This window comes from Petaurus breviceps, unplaced genomic scaffold (genome assembly GCF_028583685.1).
Source record: "Petaurus breviceps papuanus isolate PSGF00001 unplaced genomic scaffold, PetGlider_PUasm1.0 126, whole genome shotgun sequence".
Taxonomy (NCBI): domain Eukaryota; kingdom Metazoa; phylum Chordata; class Mammalia; order Diprotodontia; family Petauridae; genus Petaurus; species Petaurus breviceps.
Genome location: NW_027185655.1, coordinates 65,507,636 through 65,529,235, shown reverse-complemented (window position 1 = coordinate 65,529,235; position 21,600 = coordinate 65,507,636). Strand labels below are relative to the sequence as shown.

At 38.1% G+C, this 21,600-nt stretch overlaps 1 protein-coding gene and 1 long non-coding RNA gene across 4 annotated transcripts in view; one reads left to right on the top strand and one right to left on the bottom strand.

The window, feature by feature from the left end:
- Positions 1-1,283: 1,283 nt before the first annotated feature.
- SPATA4 (spermatogenesis associated 4) lies at positions 1,284-20,378 on the bottom strand. The gene is given in 7 exon segments (XM_069096678.1): positions 1,284-1,446; positions 1,448-1,551; positions 7,560-7,673; positions 14,953-15,173; positions 15,283-15,401; positions 17,195-17,324; positions 20,185-20,378. Coding segments are annotated over 7 exon segments (948 nt in total). The 3' UTR covers positions 1,284-1,380.
- Positions 20,261-21,600, top strand: part of LOC138167707 (uncharacterized) — a 44,220-nt gene continuing 42,880 nt past the window's right edge. For all 3 annotated transcript variants that reach the window (XR_011169945.1, XR_011169952.1, XR_011169950.1), the window contains exon 1: positions 20,261-20,399. This is a non-coding gene — a long non-coding RNA (uncharacterized lncRNA). The remainder of the gene's footprint in view (positions 20,400-21,600) is intronic.

The following is a 21,600-nucleotide window of genomic DNA, read 5'->3' as shown; positions in this document are numbered from 1 at the left end:
TTTTTTAAAATTGATTTAAAAATTGTTTTTATGTGTAATTAAGAAAAAAAAGATAATTTAAAAAAAAGAAAGAAAATTTTGTCCAGGACTCAGTTGGATCATGGAATCATGGAAGAGTTCTAGGACACTTGCTTACTCATCTGAAGGTAAAGGGATGAATACCAGTTAACCTCAGATGCTGAATCCCTTAAGTAGAACTACATATGATCTAAAAAGCTCTGTAGGGACTGGAATTCCTTCCAAGATAGGGACTTTGTTTTTTTCTTTTTTGCTTTTGAGTTGAGGAAGGGCATTATGAATATTGAGACAGGCAGTTGAGTACTAAGCAAAGCAATAAGCTGTTAAACTTTGTGACATGTAACTTGTTGAATCTGTGTAACTTTGTATTTTGGGGTACTATTGTGATTTTCACCTATAAGGATGGAATTGTGAAAAAATTCACTATTGCTTAGAGTAAGAGATCAAAGAAAAAGGAAAAAGACCTATATGTACAAAAATATATCAGTTCTGGAAATTGAGGGGATGTTCATCAACCAGGAAATGACTGAACAAGTTGTGGCATATATGTGGCATATAGTACTACTGCATGATAAGAAATGATGAGGGGGCAAGCCCTATGAACTGACGCAAAGTAGGTGAGAAAAACTAGATCATTGTTCACAGTAACAACTGTTGTAATGATGATCAACTGTGAAAGACTTGGCTCTTCTCATTAAAACAATGATCCAAGATCATTTTAAAAACTTCATGATGAAAAAATGCTATCCAACTCCAGAGGAAAAACTGATGAACTGAAGGTAAATTGAAGTATAACTTTTTCACTTTTTCTTGCTTTTAAAAAATGTGACTAATATGGAAATATGTTTTGCATGATTTCACATGTATAATTTCTACCATATTGCTTTCCTCAGTGGACATGGGAAGGGCTGGAGAGAGAGAATTTGGAACTCAAAATTTGAAAAGAAAAGATTGCTCAAAATACATGAAATAATTTTTAAAAATAAAAATGTAATAAAAAGATGAAATAAACAAACACTTCCTAACAGTTTGAGTAATCCAAGTCCACAAGAATAAGTTGTCCTGTGAGGCAATAAGTTTCCCATCAATGGATGGCCACTTCTAGGTGATTACTGAAGAAAGAATTCCAGGTTCAGGCAGGCCAGATAATTTGAGTCTCCTTCTTCCTCAGACTATCGTATTCTAATGACAACATTATTCACTCTCAATTATTCATGGCAGTGGAGGTTAGGGATAGAGGAAACTCAAAACCCGGGCAATCTAAATACATTTCATTCTAGTCAATAAAAAAAAGAAATATGACCTTTAACCTGCAAACACCATTTATTTTTGCCCATTGCTTCAACACATCTATCTGGCTGATCAGGTTCTCTTTGGTGTGGTATCTGTTTCGCCAGACCTGTTGATTATAATTGATTCTAATTCAAGGTCTCTTTTCCAGATTTTTGGTATGTTCAACACTGACTCCAAATGACTCTTTCTCTGCTTGTTTCACTTGAATTTCTCTAACCTGAGTTTCATTGCTGTCACTCTCTGGGAAATTTGAAAAAACAAACAAACAAAAAAAAGTCAAATATAAACTTTTACTAATACTTAATGAATTTCTAAATATAAAAGAATAATGATTCTTTTCTATTTACTTTTCTATTGTACTTCAAGGCTGGCAAAGTGATCACCTCACAATAATCCTGTGGGGTTAGATAGTATATTATCATCCCCTTTTCATTTGAAGAAAGGCTCAAGATGTAGATGTGACTTTGGCCATAGTCTTAAAGCTAGTAAACGTTGTAGCCAGGATTCCCCAGATCTCCTGACAGCAAGTGCATTTTTTTTTCATTTCATTTAACCCCAAACTAGTTGCAGATTCTATTTGTCAAAACATTTTACAACTACCCAATTCTGGTGAATTATATGCACACAAATAATACTGCCAGAAAAAAACTAAAAACATTGCTTTAAAAAATGCAAAAAGTGTTTTGGGCACAGAAATGAAGACTTTAGAGTCAGAAGTAGTATTTCCATCATTTCTGTTGATCAAAGTCAAGGGATTCAGAAGAGGGAAGCATAATTTTTGGAAGTAAATAATTGATTTTAAAGAGTGTCGGAGAGGTGGCGCTAGGATGCTGGAGTGACAAGAAATAATTCAGTGAGTGGTTTTTCCACAAATTCTTCCTAACACATCTGGAAAAAGTAGCAGACTGAATCCTGATGGTAAAATCCAGGAAAAAAGTCACAGTGAGTCTGTTGTTCAGTCCAGCTCAACACAGGGAGACAGAGAGGTCTATGTATAGTGGGGACATGCTGTGAGAGCAAGACTGGCACCCAAGGAGAGGCCATGCACCAGGACAAAAGGAGGTACCAGACCCATACCAATATCTAGGGCACTGCAACAGGGACAGGCACCACCTGGCAGCCTGGTAACCCACTACCCAGTACCAGGTTGTATAATTAAGGAGTGAGAAGAGGTTCAGTGCACTGCAGTAGCACTCTCAGGTAGGGAGGCCCTGGACAGTGTACTGAGAAAGTGGGAAGTCCAGAAGCCATCAGCAACAGCAGTAATGTTGTGGCTCAGATCTCAGGTGCAAAGCAGGGTCTCACTTCCAATGTCTATCCCAGTGTGCAGAGGAATAACCAGGGCAGAAATCCCAAAACAAAAGGGAGCTTACACTGTTGCTTTTATGAGCCAACAGAACTTTCTAGCTGGCTGAAAGGAGTGGAGTCCAGCAGCATTCTAACCCAAGTGAAGAATTTGCCAAGTTCAGACCAGGGAGGACAGCAAAAAGATTCTGTCCTGGATCAGACCATTTGAGGAAAACTGAAAGTTTCTAAGTTCCCAGACTGCTTCTGAGATCCTGGAATAGCACAACACTCAAGAAAGGACCAGTCCAGATCTTTCCTCCCCAAGTGCTGTGGGACCCAGCTCTAACATCAAGTCCAAAGTCATGAAGCAAGCTGAAAGAATGTACAAAGAAAGAAACCCATTATAATGAAAGTTGGGGATGCTCAAAACACAAACAAAGAAGAGAATGACTCCAAAACATCTACAAGCATTGGCTCAGAGAAAAACAGAGCATGGGCTCAAATTCAATTAGAATTCCTGGGAGAGATGAAGCAAGAGTTTTTTTTTTAAGTGATAAAAAAATTTAATGTAATGAGAATGAGGAGAAATGGAAAAGAAATAAGAGCTATGAAAGAAAAAAAAAAGGGAATTAACAGCTTTGTATAAGAAGTACAAAACTTTGCCCAAGCAACAAACTGAAATTTCAAAGGATTCCATAAAGTGAATGACTCTTTGAGGCAACAAGAAATATTAAAATAAAGTCAAAAGGCTGAAAGAAAATAAAAGAAAAGATAAAGTATCTCACAGTAAAAATGAATGACTTGGAAAACAGATTAAGAAGAAAATTTAAGAATTGCTGTACCATTTGAATATCATTGCCAACAACAAAAAAGAACCTAGACATTAAGGGCAGCTACCTAGCTACCTGACACAGTGGATAGAGTTCTGAGGCTTAGAATCAGGAAGACTTGAGTTCAAATCCAAACTCAGACACTTACTAGCTGTGTGACCCTGGGCAAGTCACTTCATCCTGATTGCCTCCTTTTCCCCATCTAGAAAATGAGCTGGACAAGGAAATGGCAAACCATTCCTGTATCTTTGCCAAGAAAACCCCACATGGGGTCCCAAAAAGTCAAACATGACTGAAACAATTGAACAACAAGACATCACAATTCAAGAAATCTTAAAACTGCCTATGTCTCTTAGAACCTGAGGGCAAATTACAAGTAGAAAAAATCCATTGGTCACTTTCTAAATGACCATCTCCTAAATTGGTCACCACCAATCCACTGGTTATTCCCAAGATGAAAACTCCCAGGAACATCATTGCTAAAATCCAGAGCTTTGGGGTTAAAGGAAAAAACCAAACAAACAAGCAGCCAGAAAGAAAGAATTCAAGTACCAAAGGAGCCACAATAAGGATCATGTATGTATGATTTAGATGAGAAAAACCTAGAATATTGGGTAATTGGTAGAATATTTCCAGAAAGAATGTGGATATGGGTTTATAGACAAGAATAATTTACCCAGGGGCAGCTAGGTGGTGCAGTGAATAGAGCACTAGCCCTGGAATCAGGAGGACCTGAGTTCAAATCCAGCCTCAGACACTTACTAGCTGCGTAACCTTGGTAAAGTCACTTAACCCCAATTGCCCTCCAAAAAAAAAGCAAAAAACAAAAAAAGAGAATAATTTACCCAGAAAAATTGAATATTATGTTATAGGGCAAAAATGGATCTGCTGCCTGCCTTTTAATAGGAGTGATGAAGTCAAAGCACATATGGAGGCAACCTAGACATCGCAAAGGATATTCCTCCCGGTTGTGCCATTAAACTTCTGCTGTTTAACATTTTAACCAATAACTTGGATAAAGACTATGCTTTATCAGATTTGCAGATGATATAAAGCTTGTAGGGGTAGCTTTCAGAAAACATCATGATAAGCTAAAAAAAAAATGGGCTGAATCAAATAAGGTGAAATTTAATAGGGATAAATGTAAAGTCTTACCCTTAGGTTAAAAAAAAAGTCAACTTTACAAGTGCCAGAAGAGGAATAAACAGCTACTGAAAAAAAGTTCTGAAGATTTTCGTGTAACACAAACTCCATATAAGTCAACAGTTTGAGATGGCAGTCAGAACAGTAACACAGTCTTAGATCACTAACAGAGGCATAGTATCCACGAATAAGAAGATGAGAATGTCACTGTACTCTGCCTTGGTCAGATCACATCTAGAGTACTATGTTTGGTTCTGATGGTGCCTCATTTTAAAAAGGATGTTGATAACCTAGAGAGTATCCAGAGGAGAACAACAAGGAAGATGAAGGACCATTCCATGCCATCTGCAGATCTATTGAAGGAAGTAGGGATATTCCACCTCTAGTACAGATAATTTGAGGGCAAGGGTAGGATGATAGCTGTTTTCAAGTATTTGAATGGCTGTGTTATAGAAGGTTATTAGGCTTGGTTTTGAAGGGCAGAAATAGGAACCATAAATTAAGGTTGGGAAGAAGCAAATCTAACTTTAGTGTAAGAAAAAAATTCTTAACAACTGGAGAAATCTAAAAATGGAAAGTATTGTCTTGAGAAAGTGGATTCTCTCTCACTGAAGATCATCATGGACAGACTGGCTGAGGTATGTGATAGAGGGGATTCTTTTTCACACCTACATCAATCTGAATATTTACATCCCTTCCACCTCTGAGACTCTGGAATTCTAAGTGCATAGGTTAATTATATTGATTAATCATAGCCTGCCCAAAACCCTTTGCCTTTAAGAGAATGTTCATAGTATACATTAGTTATATCTTAAAGGCAGAAAAGCTGGATGTCATTCACCTGATAAGTCCTAGACTGTAGCTGAAAATCATTCATCGTCTATTTTGATGCACCTGCTTGCTATTTAGAAAAGGCTCAGCTATTTTTAGGTACTTCTCCAAAAAGCAACAGTGCCAAAAGTGTGTATATCACAAGACTTGGCAAATGTGGATGGTTTGGTTTAGGGAATCTGTATAACAAGGCTCTATAAATGTACCTTGTAGGCTCCAAAGAAGCTGCCCAGACCCTAAAGGTCATTCTTCAGCTGCATTTTATGGTGCTTATGGCAAATCAGAAATCTTTATTATCATGCTCTAATATTTTCCTAGTTTCTCAGAATTAGGCAAGCAATCAAAAAGAAAAAAGATTAAGGGGCTGCTAGGTGGTGCAGTGAGTAAAGTGCTGGCCCTGGAGTCAGGAGGACCCCAGTTCAGTTCCGGCCTCAGATACTTAACACCCACACAAAAAAACTAGCCATGTAACCTTGGGCAAGTTAACCCCAATTGCCCTCCAAAAGGAAAAAAAAAAGATTAAGTAGAACACAATGAAAAACTTGAAAGTGAAATCAAAATTAAAGGCTCTACAATATATACTAGACTCCTTGTTAAATTTTTATAGGTTTACTACCTTAGTTCCAGGGTCTGTAAGCCTGGTGCTTTGTTTTCTTTTTTTCCTATGTGCCAAGCAGAACTAAATAATCACAGGTGCCAAAGGAGGGCAGAAATTCCTGAAACATTATGATATCAGGGCCCCCAAGTTACCTTTAAACTCAAATGAATTAGGGAGTCCACTCCATTCAGTTGTATCAAATAGAAGAAATTTAGTATTGTCAACCAAAACCAAACAAATTTTACAATATCTTTAGTGTCCTACAACATGTGTAATGACTTCTCTCCATCATTACCAAAGCCACCCCACCACTACCACTGCTTTCACCTGCTCCTGTCAATTAGATTAAAGATGATATATCTGTGAAGAAGGATTGAAAACACAATAACATTTCTGCTCTGAACAACTTTGACCTTACTTTCCCACTCCATCCCCACCTAATGCATATTCCTAGTCTACCACTTTGGGCTTTGGGGTAGGAGAAAACTAGAGAAGGGGGAGAGAAAAATCAAGCAGGTGGTATGGATGAAGTACATGGAGAAGGAAATAAAAGGAACTGCCAGGAAGAGTTAATACTCAGAAAGAGACAAGCAGGGTTGAACTGTCTGTTACAAAGAAAGGCTCTTACTCCACAGTTTCAAACATTGGTTTGAAGGAATCATAACCATGAGTGTCTCCAGAAACACATGTTCCCTGGGAAGCTCTTTCCTACTCCCACTTCCTCTGCTTCCTCCAAAGGAAAAGAAATAAAAGGGTTATAGCTTCTACCCCTCCCTTTTCCTCCTTCAGATCCAGGCATCTACCAAAGGAAAGAGGAAGGGGGCGGGGAGAAACCCCAGTTCCCACACTTCTCACAACCTCTCCTGCTACTCCCCCTAAAACTCAGTTCTTATCTCTGCTCCTCCCTTCAGCACCACTGGAGCCCTGCCTCAGTCCTTCATCCAGGTCACCCCATTTACTCATTAGCTCTAGTTCCTGGTCACAGGAGCCACTACCAGTGGCTTGGAATTTGGATAATTCCCACTTCTACTGGTAAGCTAGAGGGAGTTTCATTGGGACCCAGGAGACTGTGTGGTTAGAAGATAAGTTCAGAAAATAAGTCAATTAGTAAGTAATAGGGTGAAGGGACATTTACCTGGGTCAGAATGGTCAAACATGCTGCCTGAGCAGCAGTGCAGACCAAAATTCTTGAGAGCAGTCAGAAACAAATTAAAATGCAATTGGGAAATATTTGACAAAATAAAAATACAGCATAGATAATGTTACTATGTGGTTTTCTAAGTCAATATGTGGCCTACTGGGATGCTTATGTACCTACTATTTGACACCATTGACCTAGATTTTACCCTACAATATGAGATATTTTATTAGATAACATCCCAATCCTACCTTTTAAATGTTATATGATAGCTTAATAATTAAATTTGATATACATTTTTGAGAAAACTATAGACCTGTATAATATTATGGTAACATTTTAATAAATGAATTGAATGAACCAAAAAAAAAGGTAAAATAAAAAGGTGATATTTTATCAGAAAAGTAAAATAAAAGTTTACCTAATACAGGAACAACACATTTTTCCTTTAACAAGACACATTTTGCAAGATCACTATTTCTTTCAGCACTATGAAGAGCAAGTTCTCCCAATGTTGGTTTGACATCATACCACTCTATACAAATCACAAAAACAGACTTTTTTAAGTATGTCAAAATAAGCATCCATGACCTACAACAAATGAGTTATTTAGACTTGTCATTATCTTATCATTAAATACGTAAAGGATTTCTACTCACTTCATCCCACCTCCACCAAATTTCATAGAATGTACCTTCACTCATCTGTTTTTAAGAGTTCTGGGCCTAATTATGCTAGCAATGGAGAATAGCATAGTATCTCGCACAACTTTACTTCATATAAATAAATGTCATATTAAAACAAGTTAGCAAATAAAAAGGAAAACAAAATTTATATCTTCCACTACAGAATACATTTGAAACGTTTAAGGACATGTTTTCTATATTCCCATTAGATTCTACAGAAATCTTGATAGCATAAGAATAGTCAACCAATCAATCAACAAGCATTTATTAAGTGCCTACTATATGTTATTAGCCACCATGCCAGGCTCTGGGGATTCAAAGATGAAACTGAAACAGTCCCTGTCCTTAAGAAGTTTGCTTTCTAATGGAGACATTTTTAATAAACATTTTCATGACAATACAACCAAAATACCAAGACAACACAAAGTTCCTATTACTAGTCTCCTTCCATTTCTTGTATGCCTAAAGAGTCTTCCTTTTCTTCACCCTCTTTGAAGCATATTTACTGAAAGGGGCTGTGGAAGTCTGCCTATGGTAACTTTCACTCATCAAATATAATCTTCCACATCCAAATGCAGGTCTTCCCAACAAAATTTCTGATTTCCCCAAACTATAATTATAACAATAACTGCCTTGGCAAGTGGCCGGATATTTTTAGTAGAATACACCAAGGAATAAGAATGTAAGGTTAGAGACAACAGAACAACCCCCAGGAATGAATTGTGGTTTTTAGGTTCTACCTGTAACAGTTTCATGGCTAAAAGGAAGGTGAGTGTAGCAGGTTAAAAAAAGAAAAGGCTAAGGGGACATATAACAGTTTATATAGAGTAGGTATTCATTTATTCATTCATGCATCCTTTCCACAAACCAGCCTACACTGTACAACCTTACCTCATACTACTACATTCATATATTTTAGGTTCCCATCAAACTACAAGAGTCTCCCCTTCTCATTTCTCCCTCTCCACACCATTGCTCATAACAACTATCATGGAATATAACTTCCTCTCCCATTTGTTGATGTTCTTTCCTTTCTTCCTGGTCAATTCAATATACCAATCTATGCATTCCCCCCCACACACACAAATACACATACCAGATAAAAATTATTTCTCTCCTTCCTTAAATTTCTCATAGTTCTTTACTTAGAACTTTCCTTAGCATTTCTCTCATTCTCCCTCATATCTCAAAGTAATTATTTGTATAGTTGTCTTTCTCCCATTAGATTATACATTTCTCAAGGGTAGAGCAAGGTTGTCTAGTTATCCCTTCCACATTTCAGGGGTTAGGGGCTGTAATGGAATTTAAAGATCCCTTTATATTGGCTTGGTTTTCAGTTTAAGTGTTAAAACCCAGAGTTTGTGAATCTCACTTGTGGGATAGACTTGTTGATGTGAAAAGAGGGGGAAGAACTGGGAGGAGCTGGTGCTGTGAATAGAGAAGCCCAAGCTGAGAGAGGCCAGAGGAACTTTGGGGAGCAGCATCGTGGAGGCAGAAAGAAAGAGAGAGAGAGAAAACTGCCAGCCGAAGCCACCTAGATTGCTGAGGGCCAGTTGGAGCTGCCCACAACTTTTGACAACTGCCACCTGGAGCTACCAAGAACAGAGGAGGCATGACTGTAGTGCTGGTATTTTTTCTGTCTGTTTTGATGTTACTTTGCTAGATTCACCTGCTGGTAAAGGACAGTGATGTTGTTGCAGAGGTCCTGGAAGCTTGCTATTGGTTCAGAAGCCCTGCCCTGAAGGAGGATTTTCTTATTGTATGTCTACAGAAACCTGGAGGGAGGGTCTTGCTGATATTTTCAGGAGTCCTGAGACTGTTCTGCAGGCAGAGTGAGTTGATGAAGACTCTGACAATGTACATTGTGGCTTTGTTAAGCTTTGTCTTCCCAGGAACAGGGATTGCTGAGAACTTGCCTCAGGTCAAGATGAAGAAAAGACCTCTCCTTGGGTATTGAATGCTGTGATGATATCTTAGCCTTGTTGAGGCTTAGGGGTAGATGGCCTTTGTGCTCTCCACTTATCCTTTAAGAAGGTGCTTGGTGGTAACTGATGATAATTGTAATTCAGTTGTGTTCCAGGGATGGAGTACTTTGATTTTTGTGCTTTGTGACTGACCAAATGAATGTACTTTATGATTGGAAACTAATCTCCAGTTGAATAGAGAGAAGACTTTGTGATTGACTAAATGAATATACTTCCCAGGGATGGAGTACTTAGATCTTAGTACTTTGTGACTGAATTGAGGACTTACTAAATTATTGAGTTACATATGGTGAATGCTATATTTTGATTTTCTGTGAATATCTTGCCTTAATCTGTCACTGAATAAATGGAGTGTGCTATGCTCATAATCCGAACCTGGAAGTTGCTTTTGGTTGGTGTTACAGGGGCATGGCACCCTGTGATCTAGAAAAACCACATAAAATTTTTTGGTCCTTCCTTCATGCCAGAGAAGAAGTCTGATTTTTTCTTTTTTATGGGGTATTTATAATGTACTTTATTATAAAATCTGAATTGATATTTTATAATACTAAACATATATTTTATGCATTTCTGAATTTCTAAACTTTGTCCATGTCATCTGTTGGCCTTCACATGGCATCTGCAGCTTCCACCAAATTGCCCCAAAATTCCCATTTAATTTCTTATGTTACCCATGATATATCAAAATCATGATGGGGGAAATCACGATGTGAAAGGGATAAATGTAGTTCTCTTTCACGGTACCTAACATATTACTTTCTACACAAGAGACACTTAAGTGTTTGTTGAACTGAAAAAAAAAGTGTCTACTATGTACGTCACTCTTATAGGCACTAGGGGAGATACAAAATAAATAAGAAACAGTCTCTGCCCTCAAGGAGTTTTTCTTGCCCCCAAATTAAGAATTAGAACCAATGGGTGTAATTTCATAAGGGCACAGGATTTTAGAACTGGAAAAGATCTTTCATCTTACAGATAAGGAAACTGAGGCTGTAAGAAAGTTATTTGCTCAAGATTATACTAGTTAGTAAGTGGGAAACCTAGGATTCAAATAGTTATCTACTCAACTGAGAAAGAACTTTTTCATAGTTAAGAGTTGTTCAATAATGTAAAAGAGTGCCTACAGAGAGACCACACTGCCTGTCATTGGAGATCTTTTAAGTAGATGCTGGACAGCAGTTTGTTAAGAAATTTTGTAGGAAGGTTTCTTTCATTAAATGAGAAGCTGAACTAGGTGACTTCTAAAGTCCTTTCCAACTCTCAGATTCTATGGCTTGAGTTTTAGTTCAATGAAGGGTTGAGTACACCAAGACACCACTAGAGGGTGGCAGGAAGCTATTGCCTTGTTACGGTTTTAACTGACTTTCAACTTTATAAAACTTTTGACTATAACTGGCTCATTATGACATAGTTCTAATAAACTAGCACAGAACAACACCAAGTATTGACAAGGGATGTGGTATATGAGGTATAAAGAGAATGCCACTTTAGCTTGATCACAGAGTGCAGGAGAGGGAGCATGTCTAATGAGAATGGTTAAGAATAGATTAAGGCCAGGCTGTGTAGGAAGGTCAACAGAAGAGGTTATAATTCATCCTAGAAGGAACATGGAAATCATATGGTCATATATGTGCTTCAGGAAAATTACTTTGGCAACAAGGAATAGAATGGACTAAAGTAGTGAGAGGTCAAATTAAAAAAGAAGCTGGGGTCATGAATAAATGTTTTAGAAAATAACTGCTATAAAAAAATTACTGCAAATCTAAAGAATTGAATTGCCTCTCCCCCAAAGAGGAGAAAGTGACTCTGTAACAACAACAAGCACAAACTGAAAGGAAAAACTGGGTATTCAACAAGGACTAGATGAATATATAGAAGAAGTTAAGGAAGAGCTAAAAAATGAAGTAAATGCTTATAAAGAAAGAACTGGGGGCAGAGCCAAGATGGAGGAGTAAAAGCAGGAACTTGCTGAGCTCCCACCCCAACCACTTCCAATACCTGTAAAATATGACTCTAAACAAATTTTAGAGCTACAGAACCCACAAAGTGACAGAGAGAAATGAATCTCCCACAAAAGGCAGCCTGGCAGGCTGACAGGAAGGGTTTAGTGTACCGGGCTGGAGGCTGAGCAGTCCCGTGTGAGCTTTATGGGCCCAGACTTGGGGCAGGCCCAACCAGCGGCACAGACCAGTCAGAGCAGACTTCAGGAGAGTGAATCACCAGCAGATGTGGTGGTTTCCAGACTTCTCAAGCCATAAATGCCAAAGAGAAAGTAAAAGGTCAGTAGGGAACTCAGTTGAAACTGGGAAAGGGAAGAGCATGATCTGGCCCCTCCCTGGGGCAACAGGTGGTGGAGGCCTGGTGACTGCAGCTGCTGCTGCATGGTTGCCTCCAGAGCTCCTTGCCTGCAGATCTTAAGGGGACCAAGCTACCATTCAGAGGGTAACTGCTCTTGTTTTGACCTGCTTGGATCTGTGTTGCAGTTTTGGGTGGTGGTCCTGGGGTATGTGGCCAGTGTGCCAGAGCTTGTGGAGGCTACAGAGAGGGCACCCTCCTTAGACCTCTGACAATATTTGTGAAAACCACAGCAATTTGGAACACAGCCCTCTCCATTCTCTACTCCACAGAGCTCTACCTTAGCAAAGAGCTCAAAAGTCAAGTAACTGGCTGGCAAGATGAGGAAGCAGAGGAAGCACAATCAGACCACAAAATCCTCTTATGGGGACAAAAAGTATCAAAACATGGAACCAGAAGAAGACAATGAAGTCAAAACTTCCATATCAAAAGCTTCCAAGAAAAATATGAATTAGTTATAGGCCATGGAGGAGCTCAGGAAGGATTTTGAAAATCAAGTAAGAGAAGTGGAGGAAAAATTGGAAAGAGAAATGAGAATGATGCAAGAAAATCATGAAAAAATTAATCAACAGCCTGCTAAAGAAGATCCAAAAAAAATGCTGAAGAAAATAACACCTTAAAAAATAGACTAACTCAAATGGCAAAAAAGGCCCAAAAAGCCAATGAGGAGAAGAATTCCTTAAAAAGTCTAATTGGCCAGATGGCAAAAGAATTTCAAAAATTCACTGAAGAGAATAATTCCTTCAAAATTAGATTGGAGCAAAGGGAAGCTAGTGACTTTATGGGAAATCAAGATACTATTAAATAGATACAAACAAATAAAAAATAGAAGGCAATGTGATATATCTCATTGGAAAAACCACTGACCTGGAAAATAGATCCAGGAGAGATAATTTAAAAATTATTGGACTGCCTGAAAGCCATGATCAAAAAAGAAGCCTAGAAATCATCCTTCACTCAAGGAAAATTGCCCTGATATTCTAGAACCAGAGGGCAAAATAGAAATGGAAATAATTCACCAACTGCCTCTTGAAAAAGATCCCAAAAAGAAAACTCTTAGGAATATCATAGCCAAATTCCAGAGTTCCCAGGTCAAGGAGAAAATATTACAAGCTGTCAGGAAGAAACAATTTGAGTACTGTGGAAACACAATCAGGATAACACAAGATCTAGCAGCTTCTACCTTAAGGGATCAAAGGGCTTGGGATATATTCTAGAGCTCAAAGGAGCTAGGATTAAAATCCAGAATCACCTACCCAGCAAAACTGAGTATAATGCTTCAGGGAAAAATATTATCATTCAATGAAACAGAGGAATTTCAAGTATTCTTGATGAAACAACCAGAGCTGAACAGAAAATTTGACTTTCAAATACAATAAGCAAGAGAAGGTAAACAGGAAAAAGAAATCATAAGGAACTAATTAAAGTTGAACTATTTACATTCCTACATGGAAAAGTGATAATTATAACTTATGAGACTTTACAGTATGAAGATAGTTGAAGGGAATATATATAGGTATGTATAGGAAGGTATATGTGTATATAAATACATATGTAAATGTGTATATATGTATACATAGACAGAGAGCACAGGAATAGTTGAATAGGAAGGGATGATTATCTAAAAACTAAAATCAAGAGGTGAGAGGAATATAATGGGAGAAAGAGAAAGGGAGAGATAGAATAGGGTAAATTATTTCACATAAGAGATAAGAGAAAACTGTTAAAATGGAGGGAAAGAGCAGGGAGATGAAAGGGAATGGGTTAACCTTACTTTCATTGAATTTGGTTTAAGGAGCCAATAACATACATTTAATTGCGTACCTTACCCTACAGGAAAGTAGGGGAACGGGATAAGAGAGGAGATGATAGAAGGAAGAGCAGATTGGGGGAGAGGGTAGTTAGAAGCAATCACTTTTGAAAAGGGACAGGGTCAAAGTAGAAAATAGAATAAGTGGGGGGTGGGACAGGATAGAAGGAAATATCATTTAATCTTTCACAATATAACTACTACAGAAATGTTTAGTGCAACTACACATGTACAACCTATATGGAATTGCTTGTCTTCCCAGTGGGGGTGGGTGAAGAAGAAAGAAGGGAAAGAATCTGGAAAGTTTTAAAAACAAAGGTTAATTAAAAAATTGCTTTTTACATGCAATTGGGAAATAAGATATACAGGCACTGGGGTATAGAAATATATCTTGCCCTACTACAAAGTTAGGGGGGATATGGGGGAGGATATAAGAGGGAGCAGATTGGGGGAAGGGGTATTCAGTAGGTTTGCTATCTTGGGGCAGGGGGTAGGGAAAGATGGGGAGAAAATTTGTAACTCAAAATCTTGTGGAAATGAATGTTGAAAACTAAAAATAAATAAATAAAAATTAATTAAGGGGTACAAAAAAGATTTACCTGGATCTATAACACTTAAAACCATACTATATAGTTAGAGGAATAATGTATAATAAATTTGGGCATAAAAGACCTGTCACACATATTTGATAATTGTGTTTCAGGGAAAAAAATATATGCATATTTAAGCACAAAATAATGATATAATTAGTTAACTTTACTAAAATTTTGCTATTGAATAAAATGGCAGACAGCCAAAGAAGCAAAAAAGAGAAAACAGCACTTCCTAGAGATATAGGGATTACCAAAGAAAAACTTCATTTCCTTCTCCTTAATACAAGTCCAGCCCTCATTTCTTCTTTTAAAAGACCAGCTAGGAGAATGGTTCCCTTTTTTTGGATATAGGAGAAAGAAAAAATATTTTCGATAGAAAACTTACTTGGATGGAGTTTTCTACTGAGTCTTCTGTGTAGCATTTGTAAAAGACACAGAAAGTCAATTTTAAGTTTCTGGTTGAGCATATTGGGATTGCTCAGTAATTCAGATAACCTAATGTTACTCTTGATAAACTTCGAAGCTGTTGTTTTGGGCACCAGTGGCAAATTGATCTGGTAGTTACAATCTGTGAAGTTCACATAGTTGTCTTGGATATTTTTAATCCTGGAAACAAACAAATAAAAAACCTGCTGTTGACATAAAAACTTGGAAGTAAAAAAACACATAAATGTTAGGTTTGTTTTAAAACTGAAATGTCCAAATAATAACTCACTCTCGTTTTGTCAATAATGTGTAGACATCTTGTATCAATATTTCTGGTACTCCAGGTTTACAATGAAGTGTCCCGTGAATTAATTCTTTGGCTATTTTCAAATGTTTTTTTGAAAAAAACTTTAATAATAAAAAAAAAAACTTTAGCTGAGTCAATTTGATATTTTAACAGTTAAGAGTTCTATATTACATTCTTATTTTTCTATTAATGTACTTAGATTTCTCCTACATTTATATTTTTCAGTTAATCTACTTCCTTACATCAAAAAGCAAACAAATTAATTCAAGGGAATATATATATATATATATATGTATAATAATAATAATAGCTAACATTTATATAGTGCTTACTATGTACCAGGCACTGTGCTAAGTGCTTCACAATTATTATCTCATTTAGTCCTCAAAACAACATTGATAGGTAGGTGCTATCATGTTCCCCATTTTACAGATGAGGAAACTGAGGCAAAGAGAAGTTAAGTGACTTGCCATGAGTTACAGAATCTGAGTTTGGATTTTGACCTCAGATCTTCACTATTTCAGGCACAGCACTCTACTGCACCACCTAGCTGTCCCTATACATCACAGTAATACATGGTTAGGGTATAATACATATCCAAGTTAGTACACTGTCGTATTATATATAAATAAATATGTAATAAATATAGTATTAATTCTATATCAGAGATTCTTAGGGTGTGCGAACTTTAGAAAAAAAATTTGGTAATTGCATTTCAATGTAATTGGCTTCCTTTGCAACTTTATGCATTTTATTTTATGCATTTAACAACATTTTTTCTGAGAAAGGGACCATAGGCTTCACCAGACTGCCAAAGATATTGATGATATGAAAATGGTTAAGAACTCTGGCTCAAGAGTCTTTCGTCTATAGCATACATACATTGGGGATTGTACAAAAACTATTATTTCTTGTTAGCATTATTAACTTCCATATGTACTGCCCTTACTGATATTACTGATAATACAAGCATCCCCAGACATTCTCACTACAAATGTAGATTGCAGGCCAGCAGGATTTTGAAAGGAGTTTTCAGATTTTCTGGATTGTACAGTAATTCAAATGCCAGGAATTGCTTTTTCAACCCAAAATTCAACTGCTTTTCTCTACACAAGGGAAGATGGATTAGATAGCATATTCAGAGAAAGAAACAACAGCTTTATAGGGTGTAATGATGTGTTGCACTAGCCTGAGGGGCAATGCTGTCCAGTATGTACACAGAAGTAGAGAAGAAAGCTGTCCAGCTTTTACTGAATTTCATCTTTCTGGTTTATTTTTGTCTGAAGTGTTGTGGATAGTGTATTATATCAAGTAAATCAAAATTTAAATTAAAATGGGTGAGGAAGCTAAATATAATTTTAAAAAATTTTATTACATTATTCTTACTATTTACCTCTCCATTAGCTCAGGTAACTGAGTTGATTCCATCCATGTTCTAAACCAGAACACAAAGTCCCCTAAATCTTATCTTTAATAAGCTGAAAATATCTTAAAATCACAAAGAATTGCTGTAGAAAGGAGAGTCCTTAGTTAGCTTACTTATTTAGAGCCCTCTCTTTATGAGACCCAGCATTTAATATTCATTCTCCAAATTAGTTTGGTTCTGTTCAAGGTTTCATAGTTTTATAATACTATTTTGCAAATGCTTTTTGCTGATTCCAAAAGGGAACTAGTTACATGGATGGCTCAGGGCAATCCATCATCACAGGTAGAAAAAAAAAATCAAAACATATGCTCTCCTGGAAATTTTTCAAAAATATTATTTTCCAATATGGAGGCTGCGCATCGGGGAAATTCAGTGTCAAATAGAGAAAGCACAATATAAGACATTTAAAAAAAACATAGAATTGAGGATATGTGCTATTTTCTCAAAATTATATAATTAATAACTTACCTTTTCCAGCTGTGCCCAATTAGCCAATTTAGATTTTATGGAATTTCCATTCTCAAAAGTTATCAGTTTAAGATCCAGTGGATAATAGATACTGAATATTTCTGCAAGCAGGAAGCCGTTTGAAAAGTCCCTAACCAGTAACAAGGAGATTAAACAGAATGCTGTTATTTTAATCTGCAATTGTATTATTATATTAACATCAATTTAGACTATAAACACAGTACTTTACACACAGAAGGCACAAATGCTGGCTGATTGAAACTGAATTGGATTGCATAATTCAAATATTCAGCATGGATCAGAAATAACATTGGAGATTTACAAACCCTGAAGTGAGAAATTCTTTAAAATGCTTTGGTTTTTAGGTAGTTTGGTATACTTAAAATGAACAATGAACTGGAGTTCTAGATTCAAAACCCAACTCTACCTCTTTGTCACTTTGTGACCTCGAGGAAATCATTTAACAATTCTGACCCTCAATTTCCTCAACTATAAAAATAGGAGTCGGACAAAATGATCTGTAAGTTTTTCTCCATTTCTATGAATCTATGAAATATTTTTTGGAACTAAATCCTACAAACTTAGGATCCAGGAAAGACTGTACAATTATGCGGTATTATTTCTATATTATTTTGCTGTGTCATTATCTCTAAATGCATGTTGGTTAAAATTTGTTAACTGGAAATAAAAATGATTTTCAATATTCTTGAACAGCTTAATATCTTCAGATGATATTGAGTGCTGGGAAAGAATTTGGAGATGTGACAGCAGAGCTAGGCTAGAAAAGTATAGTTAGTTCTTAATTATAACTTAAAAATTATCTCCATTTTCATTTATGCCAGGATAATCCTGCTTCCATATTTGTTGATAGCACTTAGAATACTAGAGGTATGCCAGTATCTTAAATTGCCAGAATCTAAAGTGATTATAGGTTTGATGATTCATACATATACAATGGAATAGAATACAAATGTATATAGTAGGCCCTCAACATAATATTGGGGCAGCTAGGAGGTGAAGTGGATAGAGTGCTGGGGTTGGAGTCAGGAAGACCTGAGTTCAAATCAAACTCAAACACTTAATAGTTATATAACTCTAGAGTCACTTAACCCTGTTTGCTTCAGTTTCCTCATCTCTTAAAACGAGCTGGAGAAGGAAATGGCAAACCACTCCAGCTTTTTGCCAAGAAAACCACAAATGGGGTCTCAGAGTAGAAATTGACTGAAACAACTGAAAAACAGTAGCAATATAATGTTCAACTGATATCAGTTCAACAAACACTTTTAAAGAATTAACTATTTATTGTTTATTAATATTTAAGAATAATTTATTAATATTTACATGATTTATTAAGAATTAAGCCTTGGAATGATGCAAAGTTTTTATATTTAGATATGGTCCCAGGCCTCTGGGAGATTTCTGTTTTCTAGGGGAGGGAACTCCAATACTACTTATATATTTCTTGACAAGTCTAAGAGAATGTGATTTGTAGTTAGAGAGTGTAGATCATTATCTATGATATCAAGGGATCCTTTGCTGAGTAGGAGGCAACTGAGTAAGGCTTTAAAGAATGTGTAGAAATTCAACTCTAGAAAGAGGCATTCAAAGCTTAAGAAACAATCAAGGTCTAAAGATACAAAGTATTTAGATACAAAGCTCTTGGTACTTGTATCTTAAAGAGATAAGCCTCAAATAAGGCTTACTGTAACACAGCATTACTTTGACAAGTGAACTTGACATCCAAACATATTGCACTTTTGTTTTCAGGGTGCAGGGGGGAAAAGGAAAAAAGGTAAAACACTGTATCTCTTCCTAGCTTCAAGGTAGAGTTGTACCAGATCAAAAGAAGTCAAAGAAGAGCCTATATATGTGTGTGTGTGTGTATGTATATGCATATGTATATGTGTATATATATATTGGTCACAAAGAGCCTTGAGTTTTGTTGCTGGAAAAGGGATAGGTTCAAAAAGACAGTGGAATGTGTGGGATGTATTTTGTTCCTGACTCCCATTTCTTCTTTATGTTTTGTTCACTAGTGGAAAAGGGGAAAGGAAGCTGGAGACCCTTAAGCCTCTTTTAGGAAGGGTTTCCAGTGGGTTAAAAAAGTATGACTAACCTTGAGAGTGGGAAGAGGGCTTGGGGTGAAGCTGGCAACAAGAAGAAACCTGAAGAAACTCCAGGAATAAGTAATTGCAATATTTATGTAGCTGCTCTAACGTTAATGAAGCATTTTGCAAATGCAGTATAATGTCAGAAGATGTTCATAACCACCTTGTCAGGTAAGCTATTGTTGTCCCCATTTTACAGATGGCAGCTCTAGCAATGAGATGTAACAAGTATCTTGAGGCATAATTAGAACTCGGATCTTACCCCCAAAGACTAGCGGGCCAACAACTTTACTATGCTAAGCCTATTAAGTAGAGAACATAAGAGCAACGAAATTTGAGAAGGATGCCTTCGGTTCAAAACCCAGCTCTACCATTTACTTAACCTGTTGGTTCGCCGAAATGGTCGTTTTACAGTTGTATCCTCAGTTTCCCCAAAACGTAAGCAAGCTCCTTAACAGGAGCTCTTTCATTTTTGACTTTGTATCTCCGAAGCCTAGACGGTGAGAGGAGCTTAATAAATGCTCACTGATAGTCTAATCTGTTAAAGTAAGGGGTCCTTCCACCTCCTGATATCTTTCCGTTATAGAGAGGGTAGCTAGGGATCTAGGGCGGACAACAGGTGGGGAGAAGCCACTGAGGTCACTGCTGCTACCAGAGTCCAGTTTAACGCGGGGGCGGGGTAACTGGGAGGAGGCAGAAAGAGGTGGGGAGAGCGCAGGCGCGTGGGGCGGGGCATTCAGGAGGCTGCAGAAAAGGGGAGGAGCGCAGGCATGTCTGACCCTGGCAGTGCAGACCGTGCATCTGGAGGTGGCGCGGCAGACTAAGGAGGGCGGTACGGCGCAGGCGCGGCGCATCCTGGGGTGGCTTCCTGGATACACACACCTGTTGATGTTCTTGGGGTAAAAAGTGAGATCCATACTTTGAAGCCAGCGCAACACGGCCCGGGGCAAGTGGGACTTCTTCGGGGGACACCAGTATGGCTGAATTGGCTTTCGCCGCTTTGGGGACGTAGGTGTAGAGACAGTTGGCGGCTGTGTCCATGGCAGCCTGCTCGTCACCTGGCCAGCCGTGGCCATGGCTCACGATCCCCCTTCTTGGTAACGGCTTCTGCTACTGTGCGGGAGGGTGGAGCGGGGCCGAGGGCATCGGCGCGTGCCCTCGCCCCCTAGCGGCTTAGGCGCAGGCGGCTTCTCTTTTGGGCGCAGACTGACCTGAAGGGGGCGTAATTCTTAGAAATGAATACCTTGAAATGTCCTAGAGTCTTTGGAACCCAGCGCCACCTGGGAGCAGAAGGACCTCGCGGCTTTCTTGGAAGAACTTGGGGGTGGGGCAAGATAGAGGAGTGGAAAGAGCCTTGATTCTCGGGTTGGAGAAAGAGGTTGACATCCTTTGGTTATGTACTACCTTAGAGCAGTCACTGGACCTCTTGAGGTTACTCAATCCTCCATTACTCATCTGTAAACTAAATGGTTTGGACTGGTCGGCCTCGGAGGCCCCTACCAAATACATATTTAGAACCCTAAAATCATCCCTTAGACTTTGAGTGGGATGGATGGGGATTCACCAGTTCCCTCACCAGACTCACAGAACTCTAGATTTGAAGCGTCAGAAACCAAATAATCGTCTGACCTGTGCTTTGCTTGGCATACCTTCTCCATTAGCCCCGAATGGGGGGTTCAGGAGGACCAGCATCTCTGATGTGAGCCCTTTTCAGGTATATACATTTGGGGTCCACCTGATTCACCCAGCTCTCACCTGCGGCTACAAGAAGCTGTAGCATGTTCATGGGCCACACCCCTGTAAGGTGGGAAGGCAGTGAACCCAGGAGGCGGAGGTGAGAAGAAGGGAGAGAACTCCATGCTTGGGGGGACAATAGTGAAAATGCCAAGGTGTGGCAGATAGTGTGTCTTGTGCAAAGGCTCAAAAATTACAGTGAGAGGACTGGGAGAGAAGTAGGGTGTGAAAAAACAAATTGGAGGGAGAGGTCAGGTTTATGAAGGGCATTAAAGGCCAAATAGAGGGTTTTATATTTGGTCCTGGAGGAATAGGGATTCAGTGGAGTTTATTGAATGGGATAGGGAAGAATCTCGTGGGATGGAGAGTTGTGGGAGGGGGTGGAGAAGTGGTGACATAGTCAGGTCTGTGTTCTAGGGAGATCAATTTGACAACTAACTAGAGGATAGATTGCAGTGGGGGAAAGACCTGAGGCAGGAAGACTAACCAAAAGGCTATTGTGGTAGTCCAAGCATGGAATGATTACAGCTTAAACCAGTTGGTAACAGTATTGTGGGAAAGAAA